We start from the raw sequence: 22,447 nt of genomic DNA, 5'->3' as shown, positions 1-22,447 counted from the left end.
TGGTTAAAAACACAACAGAAAGAGAAGAAAATTACTGAAGAACAGGGAAAATGCCTTACCCAGCCCCAGTTATATTTCAAAAGCAGACAATATAGTAATTAATGAGCTCTTTCTTACCAAGAAGTTTTCCGGTTACTGTGAAGAGAAGCCAAAAGTAGAAAGATCTTGTTAGCAAATTTCATGTAAGACAATCAACTCTTCTTTCAATAAATAAAGTGAAGGAAAATGTGCTCACCCTTTTTGGCCCAAGTTCAAGTGGACTGACAGTGGTCGATCCCGACGAATGCTCAGACGGGCAGAGGGCCTTTCTCGACCATGGCTGAAACACAAGGGAGAAGACTGATAATTTAATTATGAAATAATTTAAACAGATTTCTCCATCTATGGTAAGGCTGGGCTTGCTTAGTCGCTTAGTTGTGTCCAACTCTTTGCAACCCTGTGGACTGTAGCCTGCCAGGCTCCTCTGTCCATGGAATTTTTCAGGTGAGAATACTGGAGTGGATTGCCATCCCCTTATCCAGGGGATCTTCCCAACCCAGGGATTGAACCCAAGTCTCCTGCATCTCCTGCCTTGCAAGTGGATTCTTTACCCACTGAGCCATCAGGGAAGCCCAGATTTTTCCACTTATGGTAAGGGTGTGCATGTTTGTACAAATATGGATTTTTCAGTACATGTATATTTTACACTCAGCCAACATCCCTTTGAGGGAGGGAACAGAGAGGAAGAACATAAAGAAACAGATTTTCCCCACTCAGAAACAGATCTTTGCAATAGCTGAAGATGTGTCTTCTGTTTTTGGCTACAGGTGATAATCACTTCCTACACTCTCAATAAAGCTTTCCTTAAAAAAAAAAAAAAAAAAAGACACACACACACACAGTAAACCTTAGATGCAAGACACGACTGCAAAAGAGAGGACAATGTGCCAAAGACAAGAAATTCCCTAAGGAAAGAGGGCTTGGCACTGGGGCCACATATGTTTAGTTCTTTTTGCTCCCTTCTTAGCTTAGCATGGCAGATAGGAACCACAAAACTGAGATGGCACCCATACTTTTCAGAATAGTTCAGAAAAGCATTTGGAAACATAATTCATAGACATCTCTGTCTTCACAAGGTGACTGAACACATACACATTCCCCCCACCCCCCACCCCCACCCCGTGCCAAAGGAGCCATTTCACATTCAAATGAGGATACAGATGGCCCCTCATTCCTTTGGTAAGGATAAGATTCAGCAATGGTATGCAAAAAAGTGAGTCATGGTTTTAGGGTTTGACTCTCGTTTTTCTTGGACTTCCCTGGTGGCTCAGATGGTAAGGCATCTGTCTATAATGCGGGAGACCCAGGTTTGATCCCTGGGTTGGGAAGATCCTCTGGAGAAGGAAATGGCAACCCACTCCAGTACTCTTGCCTGGATAATCCCATGGACGGAGGAGCATTGTAGGCTACAGCCCATGGGGTCGCAAAGAGTCGGACACGACTGAGCAACTTCACTTCACTTCACTTCTTGTTTTTCTTAAGAAACAAAGTGACTTAACCTGGAGAAATTAAATGATTTCTCCCTTCTTACTTTTCAGGAGAAAGAGCATTTTCAGTTGCATCTTTAAAATTCTGAATCCAATTACCAAAGGGAACTTGGTACTCACCTGACTTTCCGTCTGCAGATGAATAAGGCAACAACAGCGACGAGCATGCCAATTAAGAACAGACCAGCACTCACACCTTCAATAACTCCAAACAGAGGCTCTACAATGATCCAGAGGGCAACAAGAAACCCAGGTGGGAAAATTAGTGTTAAAAAACCAATAAGACAGCTGGGGGAACCCGTCTCCCTAGTGATGTTATTATAGAAGAATTCAAATGATGCCCACAGTAAGGCATTTACTGTCATTTAGTCACTAAGTTGTATCCAACTTCCCGTGGACTGTAACCCATCAGGCTCCTCTGTCCATGCAATTTCCCAGGCAAGAATACTGGAGTGGGTTGTCTCCATGGTATCTTTCTGACCCAGGGATCAAACCCGCATCTCCTGCATTGTCAGACAGATTCTTTACCACTGAGCCACTAGGGAAGCCCAAGGCTTTTACTATCTAAAGCTTAGGAGTATACAGCTGAAAAGATGAAACATGAGCTACTACTACGTAATGGTGGGTTGGTCATTATACTTTTGAAATTAATGATGTTCAGCTTATACATTAATTGGGACTTCATTTGTGCTTGTATGCACAGCTTGGGGCATTTGAGGTAAAGGCCAGGAGTTTGCCATCAAGGTTAATATGCTATTTCATTTGTTACACAGCATCTGGGACATTAGCAAATCCAGTGAATTGCTCAATTATTTTAATGAAATTCCAGGTTTATTAAATGATCTGATATTGTCACTAGGAATTTATAAGAAGGTAGCCCATTTTAAAAACAGTTTTTTGAAATGTAATTCACATTCCATACTATTCACCAATTTAAACTGTACAATTCAATTATTTTACATTCAATTTTGTAACATTTTTATCACCCCCAAGAGAAGCCCCATGCCCATTAGCAGTCATTCTCCATTCCCTCTCTCTAGACCCTGGCAACCACTAACCTACTTTGCCTTCATAGATTTGCCTTTTCTGGACATTTCGTATAAATTGAGCAATAAACATATGCTTTTTTGTAATTGGCTTCTTTCACTTAGCATGTTTTCAAGGTTCATCCATATTGTGGCATGTGTCAGTATTTCATTCCTTTTTATGCTGAATAACATTCTATATTTTTTTAGCTATTCAGCCATTGATGGACATTTGGGGTATTTCTATTTTTTTGGTTATTTTAAATAATGCTGCTATGAATCTCCATATACAAGTTTTTGTTTTCGTTTTTCATGGGTATATACTAAAGAGTGGAATTGCTGAGCAAGGTGTAACATTTTGAGAAACTGCAAAATGTTTTCCATAAAAACTACATCATTTTACATTCTACAAACGATGTATAAGGGATCAGATTTCTTCATATCCTTGCTAACACTTGTTATTATCTTTTTGATGATAGTCATTCTAGTGGGTGTGAAGTGGTATATTATTGTAGTTATGATAATGTCTAATGATGAGCATCTTTCCATGAGCTTATTGGACTTATGTGTATCTTTTTTGGCAAAATGTCTATTTGGACCCTTTGTCCATTTTTAAATTGGGTTGTTTGTCTTTTTATTATTGAGTGGTGAGTGGTCTATATATTCTGGATACTTAACCTTTATCAGATACAAGATTTGCTAATAGTTTCTCCCATTCTGTGGGTTATCTTGTTTCACTTTATGGTGTCCTTTGAAGCTCAGGAGTTTTTAATTTTAATTAGGTCTCATTTATCTGTTTTGTTGTTGTTGCTTGTGCTTTTGGTGTCATAGCTAAGAAACCATTTCCTAACTCAAGGTCACAAAAACTTCCTCCTATGTTTTCTTTTAAAAGCTGGATCATTTTAGCTCTTACATTTAGTTCTATGCAGTAATTCATTTTTGAAGTGCACTTTAAGCACTTGAATTTGTTTATTCAATGTTGATTTTCAAGATTTAACAAACCAACATAATCATCTTTCTTTTAAAGTGGTTAATATTCCTTTTTTTGGATATATGTTTACTATGTTTCTTTACTGGACTATGTTCAATTTTTGCTGTATAACAATAATTTAAATAGGGAAGAATAATGTTTACAAATCCCATACTTAACATTAACTTGTAAGCAAACACATCTAAATCTTCTTAACTGTGTTCTGATTCCTTTTTGGTCTGAAAAGTGGGAGATTATCCTATATTTGGCATAAATAGATGGGAGTGTTTGTGAAGCTGAGTCATCTTTTGTCATGCAGCATGAGAGACTGTTTTAGCTCTAAAGAAGAACTTCCTGAGACCAAGCACTGTGAAAGGCTGGGTACAGGGAAAGGCTGGACAGATAATGGTACCAAAGAACAATGTGCTAAAAAATAAATCTATTCTCAGCATGTTGGAACTATTCCAAATCAGTGCAGTGCAGAAGTTAAGAGGTCAGGCAGAAAGTGCTAGAACCCAGCTCTGCTATCTTGGGCAAGTTACATAAACTCTTGGTATCTCAAATCCTCACCTTTAAAATGGGGGATGGTAATAGTATCTACCACAAAAGGCCGTAGTGAGGATTAGATAAATTATTCTAAGCACAATGCTTAAAACTGCAGCTCCACAGAGAGGACAAAGAGTCAGTATTAGCTACTATTATTATTCAGGGGCTTCCCTGGTGGCTACCTAGTAAAGAATCCACCTGCTAATGCAGGAGATACAGGTTCGATTCCTGGTTCGGGAAGATCCCCTGGAGCAGGAAATGACAACCCAGTCCAGTATTCTTGTCTGGGATATTCCATGGACAGATGAGCCTGGTGGGCTATTGTCCATGAGATCACAAAAGAGTTGGATACAGCTTAGCAACTAAAAAACAACGTTATTCAGGCTTTCCTTCCAACACAGTTTAGAAAAGTTTCTTTCAGAAATTTATGTAAAGCCAAGTTAACATTTTTTTTATCATGTAAAAGCAACATATAATAAACAAAAGGAAAAAAGTTCCTTCTAGTCTTTTTTTTTTTTCCTATGCATTTCTATGTATATATTTCATATACACATTCCCATTTACAACTTGAAAGCTTTTTATACCCACTTCTGTTTTGGCCTGTGTCAACTCTTGATCTGAATGTTCTTCATCCACTATTTTTTTAAAAAATCCATTTTTAATAGATAAAAAAATCTGGTACCTCTTTCTACCTTCTTGACAAGATAACTCCTTTCAGTCCACTCTGCTACAGAAGTTGTACAATTTCTCTAATCTACATCAAATCATGATCATATAAAGATTACATTCCAAGGAAAAATAAATGATCCTCCCACCATCAGCCAAGTCCCCCGATCTCTTCTGGGTTGGGAAGCAGGGAGTCTGAGGTCTAGCCTCTTACTAGAGGCTCTTGTAGGTGATGTGGTGGTTGGCAGACTATGTCAGATGGATGAAAAGGTTAGCCTTACCTGACTCAGTGGTGATGGGCAAAGAGAAAAATGTGTCTGAATAGAGCGGTTTTGTGAATTCCTTCAGGTCCTCATCAAATAGCTGGGTGAAAGCCCGAATGCTGATTCTGAAAAGAAAACCAATTTGTTTAAGTACAAATTAGTGACTGACCACAGTAGGGCTGACTGGAGAATGTTTTCAAGGAGAAACAGGGTGGTCATCTGGTTGATATGCATGTAGGAGAGGGTATGAATTATGAAATCAGAAGGCCCTGGCTTTGTGCCTTCACACATCATTCATCAGATATTAATTGAGCCTCCTCTGTCCAGAAGCCAGATATACTGCAAAGAATAATCCCTATCATCTCAAGGTTTACATTCTTGAATATAGAACTGAGCTTAGTAGGCTGAAGTCATAGGGCAGCATGGGAACAAAAAATCACTTTCTAACATCTAGAGTATGAGCTGCCACATAGGTAGTGAGCTCCCAGTCACTGAGGGGGTTTAAGCAGAGACTGGAGAACCAGCTCTCAGGGGATCTGCAGGATAGCAGCCTGGCACTAAGTTAAAGATTGGCTTGAGCAACCTCTTGAGCCCATTCTAACCTGAAGTTTTCCAGACTGTAGGTTTACTGAGAGTAACAGGATTGGTTTATAGGGGGAAACTTTTTCTAGGGTTAATTTAAATCATATGAGAATGAATGAATGTCTCTTTTTTTTCCTTAAAAAAGAAATCTAGATTTGCTTAACCCAGAAGTATCTGGGCACATCCTGTAATAATGCTGAAGCATTATTATTACCAGCATTAGCCAGCCAGGACAAACTGTTCTGACCTTTTCCCCTCTCCTTCTAACTCATGTCTAGGTCTAAGTATAATCTCCTCAATATCATCAAGATTATATTGATCAACCTCGTCTATGATTTCCACGTCTAAAAGACACCTTCCAAGCCAAAAGTGGTACTTCCAGGAATAACAGACTATTGGTGGAGGTATTATGCAATGTCCCCGGAGAGTAACAAGCAGTCAACACGTACTACATGGAAGGGAAGGAGCTGGTGGGCGTTGCTAGTGTATCGTAGCTTTGGACATTGAAAAGAGTCTCTCCAATGAAAAGAGTTTCTTTTATTTGTATGGTGATTTGTAAGTGTGAAGAACTTTTACAGACATGATTCTATTTGACCATCTCTAACCTCTCCAGTATCAGAAACTTATGATACTACTTCAGGGATTTGGAACCTGAAGCTTGGGAAGACTGCATTTCTCACTCAAGACTGTAAAGAAAGCTGGTGAAAGATAACCAAACTCAGGATTTTCTGACTCCTAGCCCAGGGACGGCGGAGCCTGGTGGGCTGCCATCTATGGGGTTGCACAGAGTCGGACACGACTGAAGCGACTTAGCAGCAGCAGCAGTCCAGATCTCTTTCTCTTGGCTTAATTGTGGTTTAACAGCAGTGACTTCTGTTGGAGGGCTGTAAAAGGGCCTGGGCTGGGAAACAGAGAGTCTGAGGTCTAGTTCTCACTATCGCTGATTAGATGAATGGTTCCTAAAGTTCTTTATGATTCAGTTTTCTCATCTGTGAAAATAAAAGCACTGGGGCTGTAACAACCTTGACAGGTTCTGCTCTGGAATTCTAAGATTCAAAGGTGCAAATGCAAAACACAGAATGGGTCCAGATGAATTAGGGCCTTTAGGAACCCAGGAAGGAGATAATGCAAGAGCTCATTGCATTTACTACAGCTCTTGCAGTTACTGTAGGCTTGGCTTAAAATTAGGCTATCAACAGGAACTCTGCCCTTAGAACCCTTCCAGTAATGGATGTCACAACCACATTCCCCAGCCCAGCACTTAGCACGCATCTGGAATCCTGTCCCATCCTATCTTCTCATTTTTGTCTTCCTTACTACCCCTTGATATGACCCTCACTTTGAAACTGGATTATTTGGGTTTGTTCTTCTCTAAGCAATTTGTGTATTTCTGCCTCTGCACTATGACTGTTTCCTGAACCGTGAATCTCCTTTTGCCCCTATATCCACGTTTGCAAACCCTTCCCTACTTTTCAGTAGCCAGCCAAAATGATACCTCCTTCAAGAAGACTTTTGGACCTTCAGAGCATTTATTTACCTACAGCCCTCTTAGGTCCTTCAACATTCCTGCTATATTTTATAGACAGGTCTTCTCTATATGCATATAAGATTATTTTAATGAACTGATATGTAATGGTAAGTTTTTCAACTTTAAATATGTCCAGAATCAGAATTCTACAAAGCTATAGATCATGTGGTTCAATTTCCTTTGTTTGAGGAAAATGAGGTCAACAGAAGCAGATTATCTGATCGTGGTCACATTGCTATTCTATTTAGAATAGAAAACAAAGCCAGATCAGCACTTCCCCAACCTCTGCGCTGTTTCTCGCCCATCATGATCTACCCATTCTCTTCCCATATGGAACAACACTATTATATACCCGGATAACAGGAACCCAACAATGAACAGGAAGACGTTAAATATTTGTTGGTATAATAAACTTGCATATCAGCTAAACCTAGCATTTTCCATTTCTTGGCAATCCTAATTTTTCTTTTTCCGTGTTCCTTCCTGTCTACCTAGTCTCCCTGGGAAAAAGATGCCTGATAGCACTGAGGGTCACTATGGTGATTATCATTGTGAGACAGGCATAATTCTGCCTGCACAGAGCCTGGGTTCAGCAGCTACCACACAGGTGGCTGCTTGGCATATGGTTCTCCATGCTCATATCAGGTATTATCTGCCTGGTATGCTTTTCACAGGAGTGAACTAAATACAGAGAGAGAAAAGCCGTATCCTAGAAAACACATTAATGCAGCAGGAGTTGATTAAGCTATAATCAGAATGTTTAACTTTTCATAGAACATCTTGGCTCATTCCCTTATTTGCTCATAAACATTTAATGGCATCTCTTTTGTGCCAGGTACTTCCCATATCATTTTGTAACCAATGTCATGTCTGTCTCCATGATTTAGTCTGTGAGCTTTTGCAGTCTAGTGAAGAAGGTGAAAGTGTTACTCACACAGTAGTGTCCAACTCATTGCGACCCCATGGACTGTAACCTGCTAGGTTCCTCTGTCCATGGGATTCTCCAGACAAGAATACTGGAGTTGGTTGCCATTCTCTTCTCCAGCAGATCTTTCTAAGCCAGGAATCGAATCTAGGAATTTCCTGCATTGCAGGTGATTTCTTTACCGTCTGAGCCACCTGCCATTGCAGGAGACTCAAGAGATGTGCGTTCCATCCCTGGGTTGGGAATATCCCCTGGAGGATGGCATGGCAACCCACTCCAGTATTCTTGCCTGGAAAATCCCATGGACAGAAGAGCCTGGAGGGCTATAATCCATGGGATTGCACAGAGTCAGACATGACTGAAGCGACTTAGCATGCAGACACAGAGACTGGGCACACTGGAAGTGGAGCTGAGGGCCCCACTGTCCAGGTGTGGGTTAACAGGGGTAGCTCAGGGCTAGTTGTGGGTTGAGCTGGCTTTTCAAGTGTATGAAGGAATTCATCAGTCAGACAAGAGAGTGGAAAGCTTCCCAAATAGAGTGAAAAGAATGTGTAAAGGCTCAGAGGTATAAGAGAGACACGTCAGATTTCAGGGAACTCTGAGGAGGGAGGAGTAGTAAATGGGTGGAGTGTATCAATACTTGGAGCGAATGGTGGGGGACAAAGCTGGTGGGCAGATGGGAGCGAGAAGCCTGGGGCTTTGTGTACCCTACTCTGCGATCTTCACTTGCTCCTAGAAGTGAATGGGAGCCACTGAAGGAACTTAATCTAGAAGGGACATGACTAGGTTTGATCTGTCATCTATATGACTCCTCAGGATAGTCCTGTGAAGTTTTGCAGATGAGAAAAGTGAGGACCAGAGAACTGAAATGCTGTTTACAAGGTGACACAGCTAAGCAGTGGCCACACTGGAACCTGAGTGCAGGGGCTCTTCCTAGGACCTTGGCTGCTGTGATGGACAGGAAAGAGTGTGCTGGGTAACTGGGGCCCTGGTCCATGCGTGAACTCTCTCTAGCTTCTTCTTCTCTTTCTTAAATGTGGGAATCACTCATCTTCTCTCCTCTCTCAAAAAGCAAACAAATAAAAACAGCTCAGCTTTCCAACTCACGAAGAGAAAAGAGCCCTTCGAGAGATTTCCTCAAATTTCCCGGAGCCCAGTTGACCAAGGGGCTGAGGCATTTCTTGAATCTAATAAGAACTAAAGTATCTTGGCTTTCTGATCTCTTTTATATTTCTCTTTGCTCTGAGATCTTGTCACCTTCAGGTAGGCTCATATAGCTTCTTCTTGAAGCAAACATCGCTAGTGAGTTTGTGTGTGTTCACTCTGGAGGTGCCAACCTTGGGGCGCGGTAGCACTTATGCGGTGAGTCCTGGGTGGAGGCATCTGTGCGGAATTCCTGTCCAAAGGGAGCCATCGGTTTTAGGGAAGATGTCGGCTTGACTGTGTTGATGCAAGGGAGGGGTGAAGAATGCTCTCGGGTATGATGCCATGTCACTGTCTCCTTTTGGAGCTGGCAGAAAGGTGTCTGCTGAGTTCAGGGGTAATACTCAAAACCTGTAAGGGTTAATAAGAACCGGGCACTGACCAACCAGAATGGAGACTGGCCCATAGAGAACCTGATTGGCTGCCATCTGGCTGGACACCAGGTCTGCTGACACCTAATGGAAGGCACATCATCTGCAAAAGCACTAATCCTGGATTCCTGCAGCCTTGTTTCCAAGATGGCAGCCTAGGTTCTCTATCTCTTGGGGACCCAGGTTTGGGATGCTGTGTATACTTATTCTGCTTTCTGGGAACACGGTGTACATGAAGGGCACTGCTAGTTCCTACAGCTGGAAGGGCCTGCTGGCTGCAGGAGTACTCCCTGAGGCCAAACCAGTTAGCTGCTCCTTTTCATCTGCCATCTTACTGGGAGGAGAGGGTGGTTCCATTCATTAAGGGGCCTTTCCCTTCAACAGTTCTATCTGGACCAAAAAGAATATCCATCTTGTTATGCCTATTAGCAGGCAAATAAATAAGTGTAATTCCAGTCCTCACTAAAAGTGGGAAAAAAAAATCTCATATTTCTTGAGTCTCCCTAAACTTAATCTTTCTACTTGGACATTTTCATAGGTGTTAACATGGTAAATAAATCACCTGATTCATCCTAGAGAAGTTTTAGGAGAAAGAACAACCTATTAAGAATCTTCAATTCTTCACATAATGAATGCAGCTTTTGTACAAGGCCAAAGGCCCTCTTTACCCATTCCCTGTGAATGGAGGCAGGAATACAACCTTTATAAATTAGCCAGTAAAATGCAGAGCACTCTTGTAACATAGGTTATTAATCTACAGGAACTCATGTGCATCAGACGCCCCGACAGCTGAGCGCCCGGTGATGGAGCACGTCCCTACTGGTGAAATCATGGTAATACATCTAACCTGTAGGCCGTGCGCGGCTTCAGCGGCCCGTCACAAAATTTTTGCTGATTAGGATCACATTTTCCACCCAGGCTCTCCATCTCTGCTCCAAGCTTAATGTTGAAACTCTTAGAGTTGCTGTCAGGACTTTCAGCACATTTGCTGGCAAAATAATCGGTCTGATACACCCGAATGGAGGCGTTGTGCCTGTATTCCAGGTAGGAGGGCAGGGGGTGCTGTGGCTCTGGCTTCAGCTCATCATTGCCTGGAGGAAGAACACCCACAGTGAGGGACTGACTTTCTTGTGACTTCAGGGATTTCTAACTAGTTTCTGAGGTTACCTTCCCCACCCACTATCCCTAGTCATTCCTGGAGTGCAGACTCTGTGATCCCCAAGGGTGTTGTGAAATTCTCCCAGGGAAATTAATCTAATTCACTTTTTCTAAAATAAATAAAAAATTAAACATAAATAGTGTATATACAACATTTTATATATGCATATGCCAAACACAGGGGCTTCCTGGGTGGCTCAGTGGTAGAGAATATGACTGCAATGCAGAAGACATAGGTTCAATTCTTGGGTCAGAAAGACCCCCTGAAGGAGGAAATGGCGACCTACTCCAATATTCTTGCCTGAAAAATCCGATGGACAGAGGAGCCTGGTGGGCTACAGTCCATGGGGTCACAAAAGAGTCAGATACAACTGAACTACTAAAGAGCAGCAGCACATTATCATTTTTCTAGGAAATAAAATATGCACATATGAAAGGGGGGCTCATGCATCAGATGGTCACGTGCCACAACTCCAGAAAGTTGGGTACTCCCCATCGTGAAAGTCAACCCACTCAACAAGCTCTCTACTTGCCAATAACCATTGTAGCTGAGCGAATAAGGAAATCCCTGTGACCTGGGAAACGGGGAAAAGATAAGAGAAATCAGGCCTGAGGCCAGAGCAGTCGCCCTACATGCATGCTTCCTGCGCCACGCCCAGTCTGAACTACTCCTTGTCCTGCTCTGTTATCTTGAGTACAATTTAATCCTGGCTCAATTCTGGGCCCTTGTGCAGAACACTTCCCAGAACTCATCTCCTGTCCACCCAGCTGCTGTGTGTTTTGGCAGGGCAAACTCACTTTGATGTTGGCCAGAGGAAAGCATAATTAGGAAGAAAACTATTATAGAGATTGGATACCATGTACAGTGAACTCTAAGGAGTGATATGGTGGGGGTTCTTTGCGTCCTGGATTCTTGTTTGATAAAATTTGCTCAAAATGAGTGGCTCTTGGAAATATCATCTTGTTGGATGTAGTTAAAAGGAAGGTTGCCTTGAAGGAGAGTATATATGCTATAAATGACATTAATGTGAGCCGGTTTGTTATCTTAGATCACCAGGGGAGCACAGCCCATCTCCATGGACATCAGTCATTAAAACCCACCTGGCTGGAGAACACAAGGCTAAATTTTGGGGTGTTTTTTTTTTTTTTTTGGCTGCTGAAATATTTAGGTAGCAAAACACTATCTTCATTGCAGCCTACTTAAATTTAAAATCTCTTCACAGTCCACCTACTTATCTCCAACTACTATGTGTGAGGAAATCTGGGATGCAACACTGACCCTTGAAATTATTGAATTAATTATGCATAACCGGCTTTAGTACAATTAAATAAAATACAAAAGTACACATGTGCTGAATCACTTTAGTCGTGTCTGACTCTCTGCAACCCTATGGACTGCAGCCTGCCCAGATCCTCTGTTCATGGGATTCTCTAGACTGGAGTGGGTTGCCATGCCCTCCTCCAGGGGATCTTCCCAACCCAGGGATTGAACCCATGTCTCTTACATTTCCTGTATTGGCAGGTAAGTTCTTTACCACTAGTGCCAACTGAGAAGCCCTAAAAGTACCTAGCGAGACTAAAAATACCATTTAGCTCCAACATTTGTCATGGCAGGTTTAAACCTTCCCATTGCCCACCAATGAGTTAAAATAGTCAGGGAGGCTTGAGAAACTCCAGTGCAGCATCTTAAACAATTATGAAAAATATATGACATGCAGGATATATTAATATCATTCCAGACACAAACATCTGTTGTGGAGAAATAACACACAGGACCTCAGTGGCAAAAACACATATGGAAATGTGTGTCCCCAGATATAAACTCCTGAGGATGATCTGATAGATGCTGATGTCATAAGCACTAGAGCTCTTACTTGGTTGAATGGAATGTTATTATAAGAATCACCTAGAATTTGCCTGTTACATAAGAGTTAGGTAACACTGAATAATTTAGTAGACTCGATAATGAAACATATTGAAAATTCAGTACAGAAAGGAGGGATGCTTTTCATGCTCAGTTTTTCCCTCTTTCAAGCATTTGAGCATTTTTGTGAATTGGTGAGTGGCTTGGGAGTATATGATTGGTAGAGGGATTTGAGACAGGGAGTGGGGAAGACAGACAAAGCACGTTGCTGCTTAATGGCAGAATAATGGAGCTGAATGGGACTGAATGAGTAGTAAAGACTGAATGAGTCAGCAAACGCAATGCATTTTCAACAGTGCCTGCAACAGCAACAAGTAAATGATGGTTATTGTGATTGTTGATATAGTTGCTATTATTACCCCTTTAATAATTAAATCCTGCAAATAATAGGCTTCCAGTAGGTTTTCTTTTTCTTGTTACATCTCGCTGCATCCAGCAGAGATACAGTGAAATGATATAAAAATTAAGTTTTCTTCTTTTAAAAACTTGTCACAGAAGGAGCTCCCACAGCTGACTTTGGAGAAAGTAATCCTGTGTTTTGGAGTTAATTCATGATCACTTACCATCAGCCTCTCTCACCACCACTGTGAAGTATTTCACAGCTCCATTGGTGTCGCTGAACCAGCTGCAGTTGAAAGTAAAGTTGATGGAAGATTTGCTAATTAGTACATCCTTTTTATTCACACGAATATGTGGAGGTGGAGGAGGGGGGCCTGGAAGAAGGATGGGAAAGGAACCAAGAAGGGTCACAATTATGCTTTTGAATATAAAATATTAGTGAGATGAAGGTCTTCACTCACCTACATCAGGCTGCACGTGTGTTGTGTGTGTGTGTGTGTGTGTGTGTCTCTAATGCTTGGAATCAAGAAAACCTCCTCCTCTCCTGAAGGGAAGCAGGCAGAGGAAGTGACTTGCCGGTAGCACATTAAACATAATGAAAGAGGCAGCTAGCTCCTCAGCAGGATTTCCTGAAGTTTTAGCATCAAATTCCTTAAAAGCTCTATTATGGCTCTTTCTACATCAGGCAAAGAGATGTATTTAAACACTAATTCATTCAGGTTCTTTAAGACCATTTAACTTGTTTGCTGCCAGGATGCTTTACACAGAGAAATGTTTATACTTCTCAGAGCCTTTTAGTCCTCTTCAAGTGACAGCAGGACTCGCTAATGTGGAAATGAGCCATACACATGTGAACAAGGGTGATGGGAGCGCAGAGGAAGGCACACACCTCCAGGGACACTTACGGTCTATCATGGTGATGGTGCTGTCTTCAACCACCTCGCTGGTCATGCCGGCCGACTGCACCTTGATAGACACCAGGTACCTCTTATGAGGCACTAACATCATGATGTTAAGCAGAGATTTTTCTTTCTCCAGCTTTCTGGAGAACTCAACTTCTTGAGTGTCCATTTTCCGGCACTCAATGCTGTACCCATCAAAGTCAGAATCGGGAGGGATCCAAGAACAGGCAATGGCTGTAGAGTTCTGAGGCCGGCAATGCAGGTTCTGTATCTTGTCTGGCTCTAAATAAAAGAGAGGGAGAGACACTTCACAACTCTGGGAGACACGTTTTTAGTTCCTTTGACTCCAGCTAGCTCAGAGATCTAAATAAATAACTCTCGATCTTCATGTGAACTGCTTTTCATAGGTCTCCAAGGCAATTTCTGCCTACTAGGCCTCCTCACTTTGAGAAACACTGAAAGTTAAAATGCTGTCCCTTTAGAAAAAACCACCAGGTGCCAATGTGATTGCAAACAGAAATGTAAACAGGGACACTGAAACCAAGCATCAGATAGAAGGCAGGAGTCAGACAGAAGGTGGGGCAGAGTAGCCTAGAGGTTAATAGTGCAGCTCGATCTGCCTGAATTCAAATTCTGTTTATCAGCGATGCAATCCTGGGCAAGTGATTTAACATTTCTGTGGCTCATCTGTAAAGTGGGGAAGTTAAGACTATCTACTTCACGTGGTTGAGCTTCCACCATGGCTCAGTGGTAAAGAATCTGCTTGCCAATGCAGGACATGTGAGTTCAATGCCTGAGTCAGGAAGATTCTCTGGAGAAGGAAATGGCAACCACTCTAATATTCTTACTTGGGAAATCCCATGGATGGAGGAACCTGGTGGGCTACAGGCCGTAGGGTTGCAAAAGAGTCAGACGTGGCTTAGCAACTAAAGAACAAACACTTCATGTGCTTGCTGGAATGACTCAATGAGTTCAAATGTGCACAGACACCTAGCACAGGGGCTTGCATGGTAATTGCTCAATAAATTCTAGTTCTTTTTTAAGAATTTCTTTTATTTTGGGCTGCACTGGGTTTTCTTTGCTGCACACGGGCTTTCTCTCCTTGAAGCAAGTGAGGGCTACTTTTTAGTTGTGCTGCACAGGCTTCTCATTGTGGTGGCTGCTCTCACACTGGGTCAGCAGTTACAGTGCACAGGCTTAGCTGCTCCACCTTGTGTGGGGTCTTCCCAGATCAGGGATCAAACCCATGTGCCCTGTGTTGGCAGGTGGACTCCCAAGCACTGGACCACCAGGGAAGTCCAGATGTTAGTTCTTACAATAAGGACAGTAAGAAATGGCATTGCCGCCTTGCTACCTTCTATGTCTGGCTTCTGTCCCTCTCTTCCACTTTTGCCTGCCCTTCCCCACTCACATGCCGTACTCCAGGCACTGAAACCCCTGTGCTTCCCCGCATACACCAGACTCTTCCACGCCCCTGTTTCACAGCCCTGTGCTTATGGTCATCCACTTTCTTCTGCCTGACACAGTGCCTGACTCAGTGGGGACTTGAATGGCAGCTGATTTTATCTGTTCTTGTGAGTGACACACCCATAAAGAAAGATTCAGTCTGAAAACCAGTCATGTAACTGTGCAGGTTAATAACCAAACTGTTATTAACAAAGACTACCCTGTTATATAAGATCTTCTGGGAACTATGTGTAGACCTAACTTGGCACTCCCATGGCCACACCCATTGCTCTGATTTGGAGGACAGCCCACCTTCCCCTGACTCCTAATTTGTTACAGAAGTTCTTGTCCTCAATAAACACACAGCATTGGTGTACCACTGAGTGAAGTCCTGTTTCATATCAGGGCCTATTTATTGATGCTTTTGAACTGTGGTGCTGGAGAAGACTCTTGAGAGTCCCTTGGACAGCAAGGAGATCAAACCAGTCAATCCTAAAGGAAATCAACCCTGAATATTCACTGATGCTGAAGCTCTAATACTTTGGCCACCTGATGCAAAGAGCTGACTCACTGGAAAAGACCCTGATGTTGGGAAATGTTGAAGGCAAGAGAAGGAAGCAGCAGAGGATGAGATGGTTAGACAGCATCACTGACTCAAAGGATGTGAGTCTGAGCAAACTCTGAGAGATAATGAAGGACAGAGGGTCTTAGCGTGCTGCAGGCCGTGGGATCACAAAGAGTTGGACACAACTTAGTGACTGAGCAACAACAATCAAAGTCTACAAATGTGAGCTGAGTCACAGCAGGTCAGATGAGGATGATTTAAGGAAAAAACAATCAAACTGAGAATTTTTCAGAATAGAGGAAGAATTGGCCTTTGAGGCAAACAACTTTGAACTCCCTTCAAACCAAGTCACAGTTGAGATCTAAAGACATCTCTCTTTCAGCTTTGGAGAAAGTCTTTTAAAACATCCAGCCTAATCCATCATTCTGATAATTTACACCAAGTATGGAAGTATATGGAAATTTGTTTCAATTCAATCTCTTCCTCTAAATCCTGCTTGTCTACCAAGACTCAGGTCAGGTCTCCAATTCACTAAGAAATGAGTATCTACTGCATACAAAGTGCCCTTCTGTGTCTGTGAACAGTATAGAAATGAATAAGATATTAGCTGTAACCTCTCGGAAAGTGAGATGAGTCCTAAACATAATACAAGGTAGAAATGAGATGAGGAAGAGGATGCTCTGTGGGGTAAGAGACAACTTCCTGTTGCTGGCATTAGTGCTGGGCAGGACTCAGCAAAGCCTTTCTGGTAGAGATGACACTTCACCAAGATACTGGGAAAGAGGCATTTTAGGCAGAGACAAGCATGAACCCGGGCATCAAGGGTAGGGTTAGGAGGCATGGCTGGTGGAGCCATGCGCAGTGTTTTTATCATGGCTGGAATGTTTTTGCAAGAAATGGGGCACTGGAAAGATTTTACATGAGAATTCTCAACGTCTGTTTTGTTTAATCCTCTGTTATCTTGGGTTTTCTGTTACCCACAGCCAAACCTGATTCTAACTAATGCAATCCTCAAAGTTCACTCTGCCATTCTCCCTAAAACTCATTATCAAGTCCCTCTTGGTGTTGGCTGCTCTCCTCTTGAGGAAGCCCCATTTGGTAAATCCCTCTCTTACATTCTAGCATCTAGGACCGGATATAACTTTCCAGACCAGCCTCAACTGGAGTTCTTAGTCTGAACACCTGGGATTCAATTCCACAGCCGACAGTAAGCCACTGAAAACTCCTCCTGATCTTGCTATAAATGTAAAGTTTTAGTTCTTTTTCACATGTTTCTCTCAACATGCAGTTATCTGATCCCAAACTACTCTTTGGATAAAATATAAAACACAAGTTAAAACTACTGTAGCATTAATGTTTGTTGAATTAACAAAATAGCTACTGGCTTAAATTTCTAATTTTCAGCTTTGTATTTTATCAATAACCAATAACTCTCTGGCCTGATCTCTGAATCTACATTTACTGGGTATCATTGAGCAATAAATATTTGGATTGAGATTCCTATACCAAAAACTTCTGTTTCTTTATTTGTGGTACTTATCTCAAAATGCCTTGGGGAAGAAACTGATATATATTTTATCACTGAGGTATTTTCATCCTTAGAATTTACAGCATTATGCTGTAACCAGTCCCTCTGCTTCTAGTTTGCCCCTTTCAATCCATTCTTTGTACCACCCCCACAGTGACTTTTATAAAATGCAAATCTATTATATCTCAGCCAAAAAGCCTTCAGTGGCTCCAATGGATTGAGGTTCAAAGTCATTACCATGACTCACAAGACATTTCATGACCTGATTTTCCTAATCCTCACCTTTTATCTTCTGGTCAACTGAACTCCTTTCTATTTCTGTCTCCTGCCTGGTTTTTGAATCTCTATTCTCTCTACCTGGAATATTCTTTAATTCTTTCGTCATCTCCACCTGCAAGTCTTATTCTTTCCTTAAGTTTTGATTTGGATGCTTCTCCTTCTAGGAAGTTCCCTTGTATTGGGTTAGATGTCTTTGCTATGTGCTTTTCCAGGGCCAAATGCTTCATCACACCCAAAATGTCTTTTTAATGATAGTACCTCCCACTGAGTTGTAAGCTCCATGAAGGTAGAGATGATTTATTCTTGTTAAAGCTGAATAAATGAATAAATCTATGTAGGACTTCTGTCTGAATTCAAATCTAACCAATTCTAGGTAAAAATGTGGATTTAAACCAAGCCCCAATGCAATAAGATGCTGGAACACATACTTCCTCCCCATTTCATTTGAGAACCAAGAGTAGCAAAACATGTCATACTTGTCCTCACAGATCCAAAAATTGGTTTGCTGTAGGTTTTCCAGGAATCACCACTGACGGTCTTGACACTAAATTGATAAGATCTCCCTGGACGAAGACCATGCACGATGCGTCCTTCTGATTTTCTGTTGCTGTAGGGGTTGAAGACTGTGATGGCATCTCTGGGGAACCACTGCAGCTCAAAGTCATCATAGTCTGTCCAGTCTGGTGGCCCTTTCCATGTGATGGCCAATGATGTGTTTGTAACATCAGCAAATGACATAAGACTGGGAGGACTTGGAGCTATATGTACGAGAAAGTGAAAAAATCATGCAATTATTTCTGCACCATACACAAATAAGATAGCTGAGTGACATCAGACATACTTTTAATGTACTTTGTAGGAAGAGGTAATATGATACCATAATAATAAAAGCTTCCATTTATAGTCTTTACTATGTGTAAGATACTGTCCTCAAATGTTTTATGTACATTTTGTTTAATTTTTATAATCAGTTTTTTTTTTTTTTTAACCAGGGTGCTATGGAGCATGAGTGTGCCCTGAATGGTTTATAAGTGTGAAAGTGAAAGTGAAGGCTGGAGTTAACAATTACATCCAATTGAGAGAGCCTTGTTCATTGACTCCAGGGTGGCACACAGATATAATGTTATCTGTGTGTGCCCAAGAAATATTTAGAAAGCTCTGCTGGACTTCCCCAGTTATTAAGAATCCACCTGCCAATGCAGGCGGACACAGGTTCGGTCGCTGGTCAGCAGAGATTCCACATGCTGAGAAGCAACTAAGCCCTGAGGCCAGTGGGCCCTAGAGTCAGTGCTCTACAACAAGAGAAGCCCCCGCAATGAGAAGCTGAGAAGCCTTCATACCACAACTAGAGAAAGCCTGAGTGCAGCAACAAAGACCTAGCACAGCCAAAAAACAAAACAAAACAAAAAAAACCATTGCTCATAGTAATCTAATGATGATATATATGACCATCCCCATTTTACAGATAAGAAAGCTGAGGCTTAGAGGTCTCAGTGACCTGCCCAGTTTCACATAGGTAAGTGGAGGAGCTATGTCAACTACCCAGCTGTTTTTTACCCGAAGTCTATCTCCTTTATTCACTCTACCATAGACCCTTCCCAAGTTCAGGGGTGAGCACACAGCACATCACTGATTTTATTTCTTGTTAATAAGATCACAATTAAAACATGCCTGTGGAAGCTATTTCCTGCCAGTGCTTGGCCACTGGTAACTGAGCTTCTTACCCGTTCTGCTCTCCCCCGTGGCCTTGTTGCTGAGATCTCCACTGTGAGTTATCACACATAGAGTGTACTTCCTTCCAGGAACGAGGCCATGAAAACGCCACTGTGTCAGGTCCTTGTCTTTCCAGTTTTCCTTCTTTGTGCCATTGGGGTTATAGAGAATCAGTTCATAAAAGTCAAAGTCCCCAGGGGCTGGACTCCAGCTGAACCAGAGGCTGTCTGTCATGTTCTGATTGGATCCTTTGAGGTTACTCACAGTGGCTGGGACTGAAACAGAGGGAAAACCTTTACTGAAAACAAACAGATGAACACAGGAGCTATGCTGGGTGTAATGATGAGCAGCACCTATTGTAGAGTCAGATCTTGCTTCTATTTCAGGTCACCTGAGTTTAAGAGCATGTGGTCTAGAGACCTGGCACAAATTAAAATCAAATTAAAAAAAGCACAATAGGAGATGACTTCTATTAATATATGCTTGCTACATGTCCTCTGATAAACATATAAATTTTCAGAAATGATTAATTAAGACAGGTCAAATAGTTTATAACTTAGCTTACCAAAGACCCTGAAAGTATTCATGAAAGGTTCCTGCCTCTTCCCGTCTGGCTCATCTTACTCATGGCCACCATCCCATAATACCCTTCTTTGGGCCACTTTACTTCCTCTCCATCCTCTTTTAGGCTCTCAGTTCTTTCTTCCCAAAAACCTATCCTGACGGAAACTCAATTAGGAAAAGAAGTGTTGACAGTCATTTCTACCACAGCGTAAGTTAGTCAGACTGGTACCTGTCCCATGGGTATGTAAGTTTCATGATTCCTTGGAGAGTGAAGACTGTTGTTCCTTTTTGGAGGAACTTTAAATATTAACGGGCAGATCAGGGAACATGTGCATAGGCAGATGGCCCTGAAAACAGTAACACCTAGGCAATTCTACTTATGGCTCATCTGCTGCTATTTTTAAAAAATTATTTATTTATTTATTTATTTTGGGCTATGCTGGGTCTTTGTCGCTACACGTGCACTTTCTCTGCAGTGCTTGAGCTTCTCATGGCGGCAACTTCTCTTGTTGCAGGGCACTGTCTCTAGGGTGTGTGGGCTTCAGCAGTTGTGGTGCATGGGTTTAGTTGCCCCATGGCATGTGGAATCTTCCCAGACCAGGGATCGAACCTATGTCTTCTGCACGGGCAGGCAGATTGCTAACCACCGGACCACCAGGAAGTTCCTGCTGCTCTATTTCATTCCCTCAGAAGACAGACTGAGAAATCCTATTGAGTGCCTAGAATGAGCTCTTCCCATGGTTCCTCCCACCTTGAGGTCTCAGCTGGAAGCCTTCTCTGTATAAAGTGGTCTCTAAGTCTAGTCTTGCTAAGTTACTCTCCATCACAATGTACTGCATATTTCCTTCAGAGGATTGAAGGCATTCCAGAATCATCTGCCTTTAAAATCTGCCATCCTGCCCCTTCTCCCTCTTTGGTAAGGAAGACCCCTATGAAGTCAGGGACCCATGTAAGTCTTGTCTGCTGTCCTAGTCCAGAAGTGAGCTCAGTGCCTGGCACACAAGAGTGCTCAAAAATGATTATCAATTGAGAATGAGAGTTGAATAGAAAAATGAGACAATAGACTCAAAAGAGGTAGCAAGAATACACAGAACTATACAAAAAAGATCTTAATGACTCAGATAACCATGATGGTGTGATCACTCACCTAGAGCCAAACATCTTGTAGTGCAAAGTCAAGTGGGCCTTAGGAATCATCACTATGAACAAAGCTAGTGGAGGTGATGGAATTCCAGCTGAGATATTTCAAATCCTAAAAGATGATGCTGTGGAAGTGCTGCACTCAATGTCAGTAAATTTGGAAAACTCATAAGTGGCCACAGGACTGGAAAAGGTCAGTTTTCATTCCAATCCCCAAAAAGAGCAATGCCAAAGAATGTTCAAACTATCACACAATTGCACTCATTTCACATGCCAACAAAGTAATGCTCAAAATTCTCCAAGCTAGGCTTCAACAATATGTGAACCATGAACATCTAGATGTTCAAGCTGGATTTAGAAAAGGCAAAGGAACCAGAGATCAAATTGCCAACATCTACTGGATCATAGAAAAAGCAAGAGAATTCCAGAAAAACATCTACTTCTGCTTCATTGATTACGCTAAAGCCTTTGACTATGTGGATCACAACAAACTGTGTAAAATTCTTAAGGAGATGGGAATACCAGACAACCTTACCTGCCTCCTGTGAAACCTGTATGCAGGTCAAGAAGCAACAGTTAGAACTGGACACGGGACAATGAACTGGTTGCATATTGGGAAAGGAGTATGTCAAGGCTGTATATTGTCACCCTGCTTATTTAACTTATATGCAGAGTACTTCATGTGAAATGCCAGGCTGGATGAAGCACAAGCTGGAATCAAGACTGCTGGGAGAAATATCGATAACCTCAGATATGCAGATGACACCGCCCTTATGACAGAAAGTGAAGAGGAACTGAAGAGCCTCTTAATGAAGGTAAAACAGGAGAGTGAAAAAGCTGGTTTAAAACTCAGCATTCAAAAAACTAAGATCATGGCATCTAGTCCCATCACTTCATGGCAAATAGATGGGGAAACAATGGAAACAGTGAGAGACTTTATTTTCTTGGGCTCCAAAATCACTACAGATGGTGACTGCAGCCATGAAATTAAAAGATGCTTGCTTCTTGGAATAAAAGCTGTGACAAACCTAGACAGCATATTAAAAAGTAGATACATTACTTTGCTGACAAAGATCAGTATAGTCAAAACTATGGTTTTTCCAGCGGTCGTGTATGAATGTGAGTTGGACTATAAAGAAGGCTGAGCGTGGAAGAATTGATGCTTTTGAACTGTGGTGTTGGAGAAGACACTTGAGAGTCACTTGGACTGCAAGGGTATCAAACCAGTCAATCGTAAAGGAAATCAATCCTGAATATTCTTTGGAAGGACTGATGCTGAAGCTG

The 22,447-nt window shown here is 42.0% G+C and overlaps 1 protein-coding gene across 5 annotated transcripts in view; it reads right to left on the bottom strand.

Moving 5' to 3' along the window:
• PTPRB (protein tyrosine phosphatase receptor type B) overlaps nucleotides 1–22,447 on the bottom strand; it is a 129,968-nt gene that overhangs the window by 25,818 nt on the left and 81,703 nt on the right. For 4 of the 5 annotated variants that reach the window (XM_086399958.1, XM_086399959.1, XM_086399960.1 and 1 more), the window contains 9 exons: nucleotides 19,471–19,734; nucleotides 18,223–18,504; nucleotides 13,932–14,210; nucleotides 13,251–13,400; nucleotides 10,453–10,696; nucleotides 5,015–5,121; nucleotides 1,647–1,746; nucleotides 236–319; nucleotides 118–135 (listed from right to left, as the gene is read on the bottom strand). In XM_086399958.1, coding sequence (XP_086256084.1) covers nucleotides 118–135; nucleotides 236–319; nucleotides 1,647–1,746; nucleotides 5,015–5,121; nucleotides 10,453–10,696; nucleotides 13,251–13,400; nucleotides 13,932–14,210; nucleotides 18,223–18,504; nucleotides 19,471–19,734 — 1,528 coding nt within the window. Of the gene's footprint in view, nucleotides 1–117; nucleotides 136–235; nucleotides 320–1,646; nucleotides 1,747–5,014; nucleotides 5,122–9,368; nucleotides 9,586–10,452; nucleotides 10,697–13,250; nucleotides 13,401–13,931; nucleotides 14,211–18,222; nucleotides 18,505–19,470; nucleotides 19,735–22,447 lie in introns of those variants that run through there. The other variant, XM_086399962.1, reaches the window with a different exon arrangement.

This window comes from Bos grunniens, chromosome 5 (genome assembly GCF_055505025.1).
Source record: "Bos grunniens cultivar Pamir isolate PY7600 chromosome 5, Bosgru_T2T1.0, whole genome shotgun sequence".
NCBI lineage: Eukaryota > Metazoa > Chordata > Mammalia > Artiodactyla > Bovidae > Bos > Bos grunniens.
Note: the sequence above shows the minus strand (reverse complement) of the source record. Positions and strands in the feature narration are given on the sequence as shown.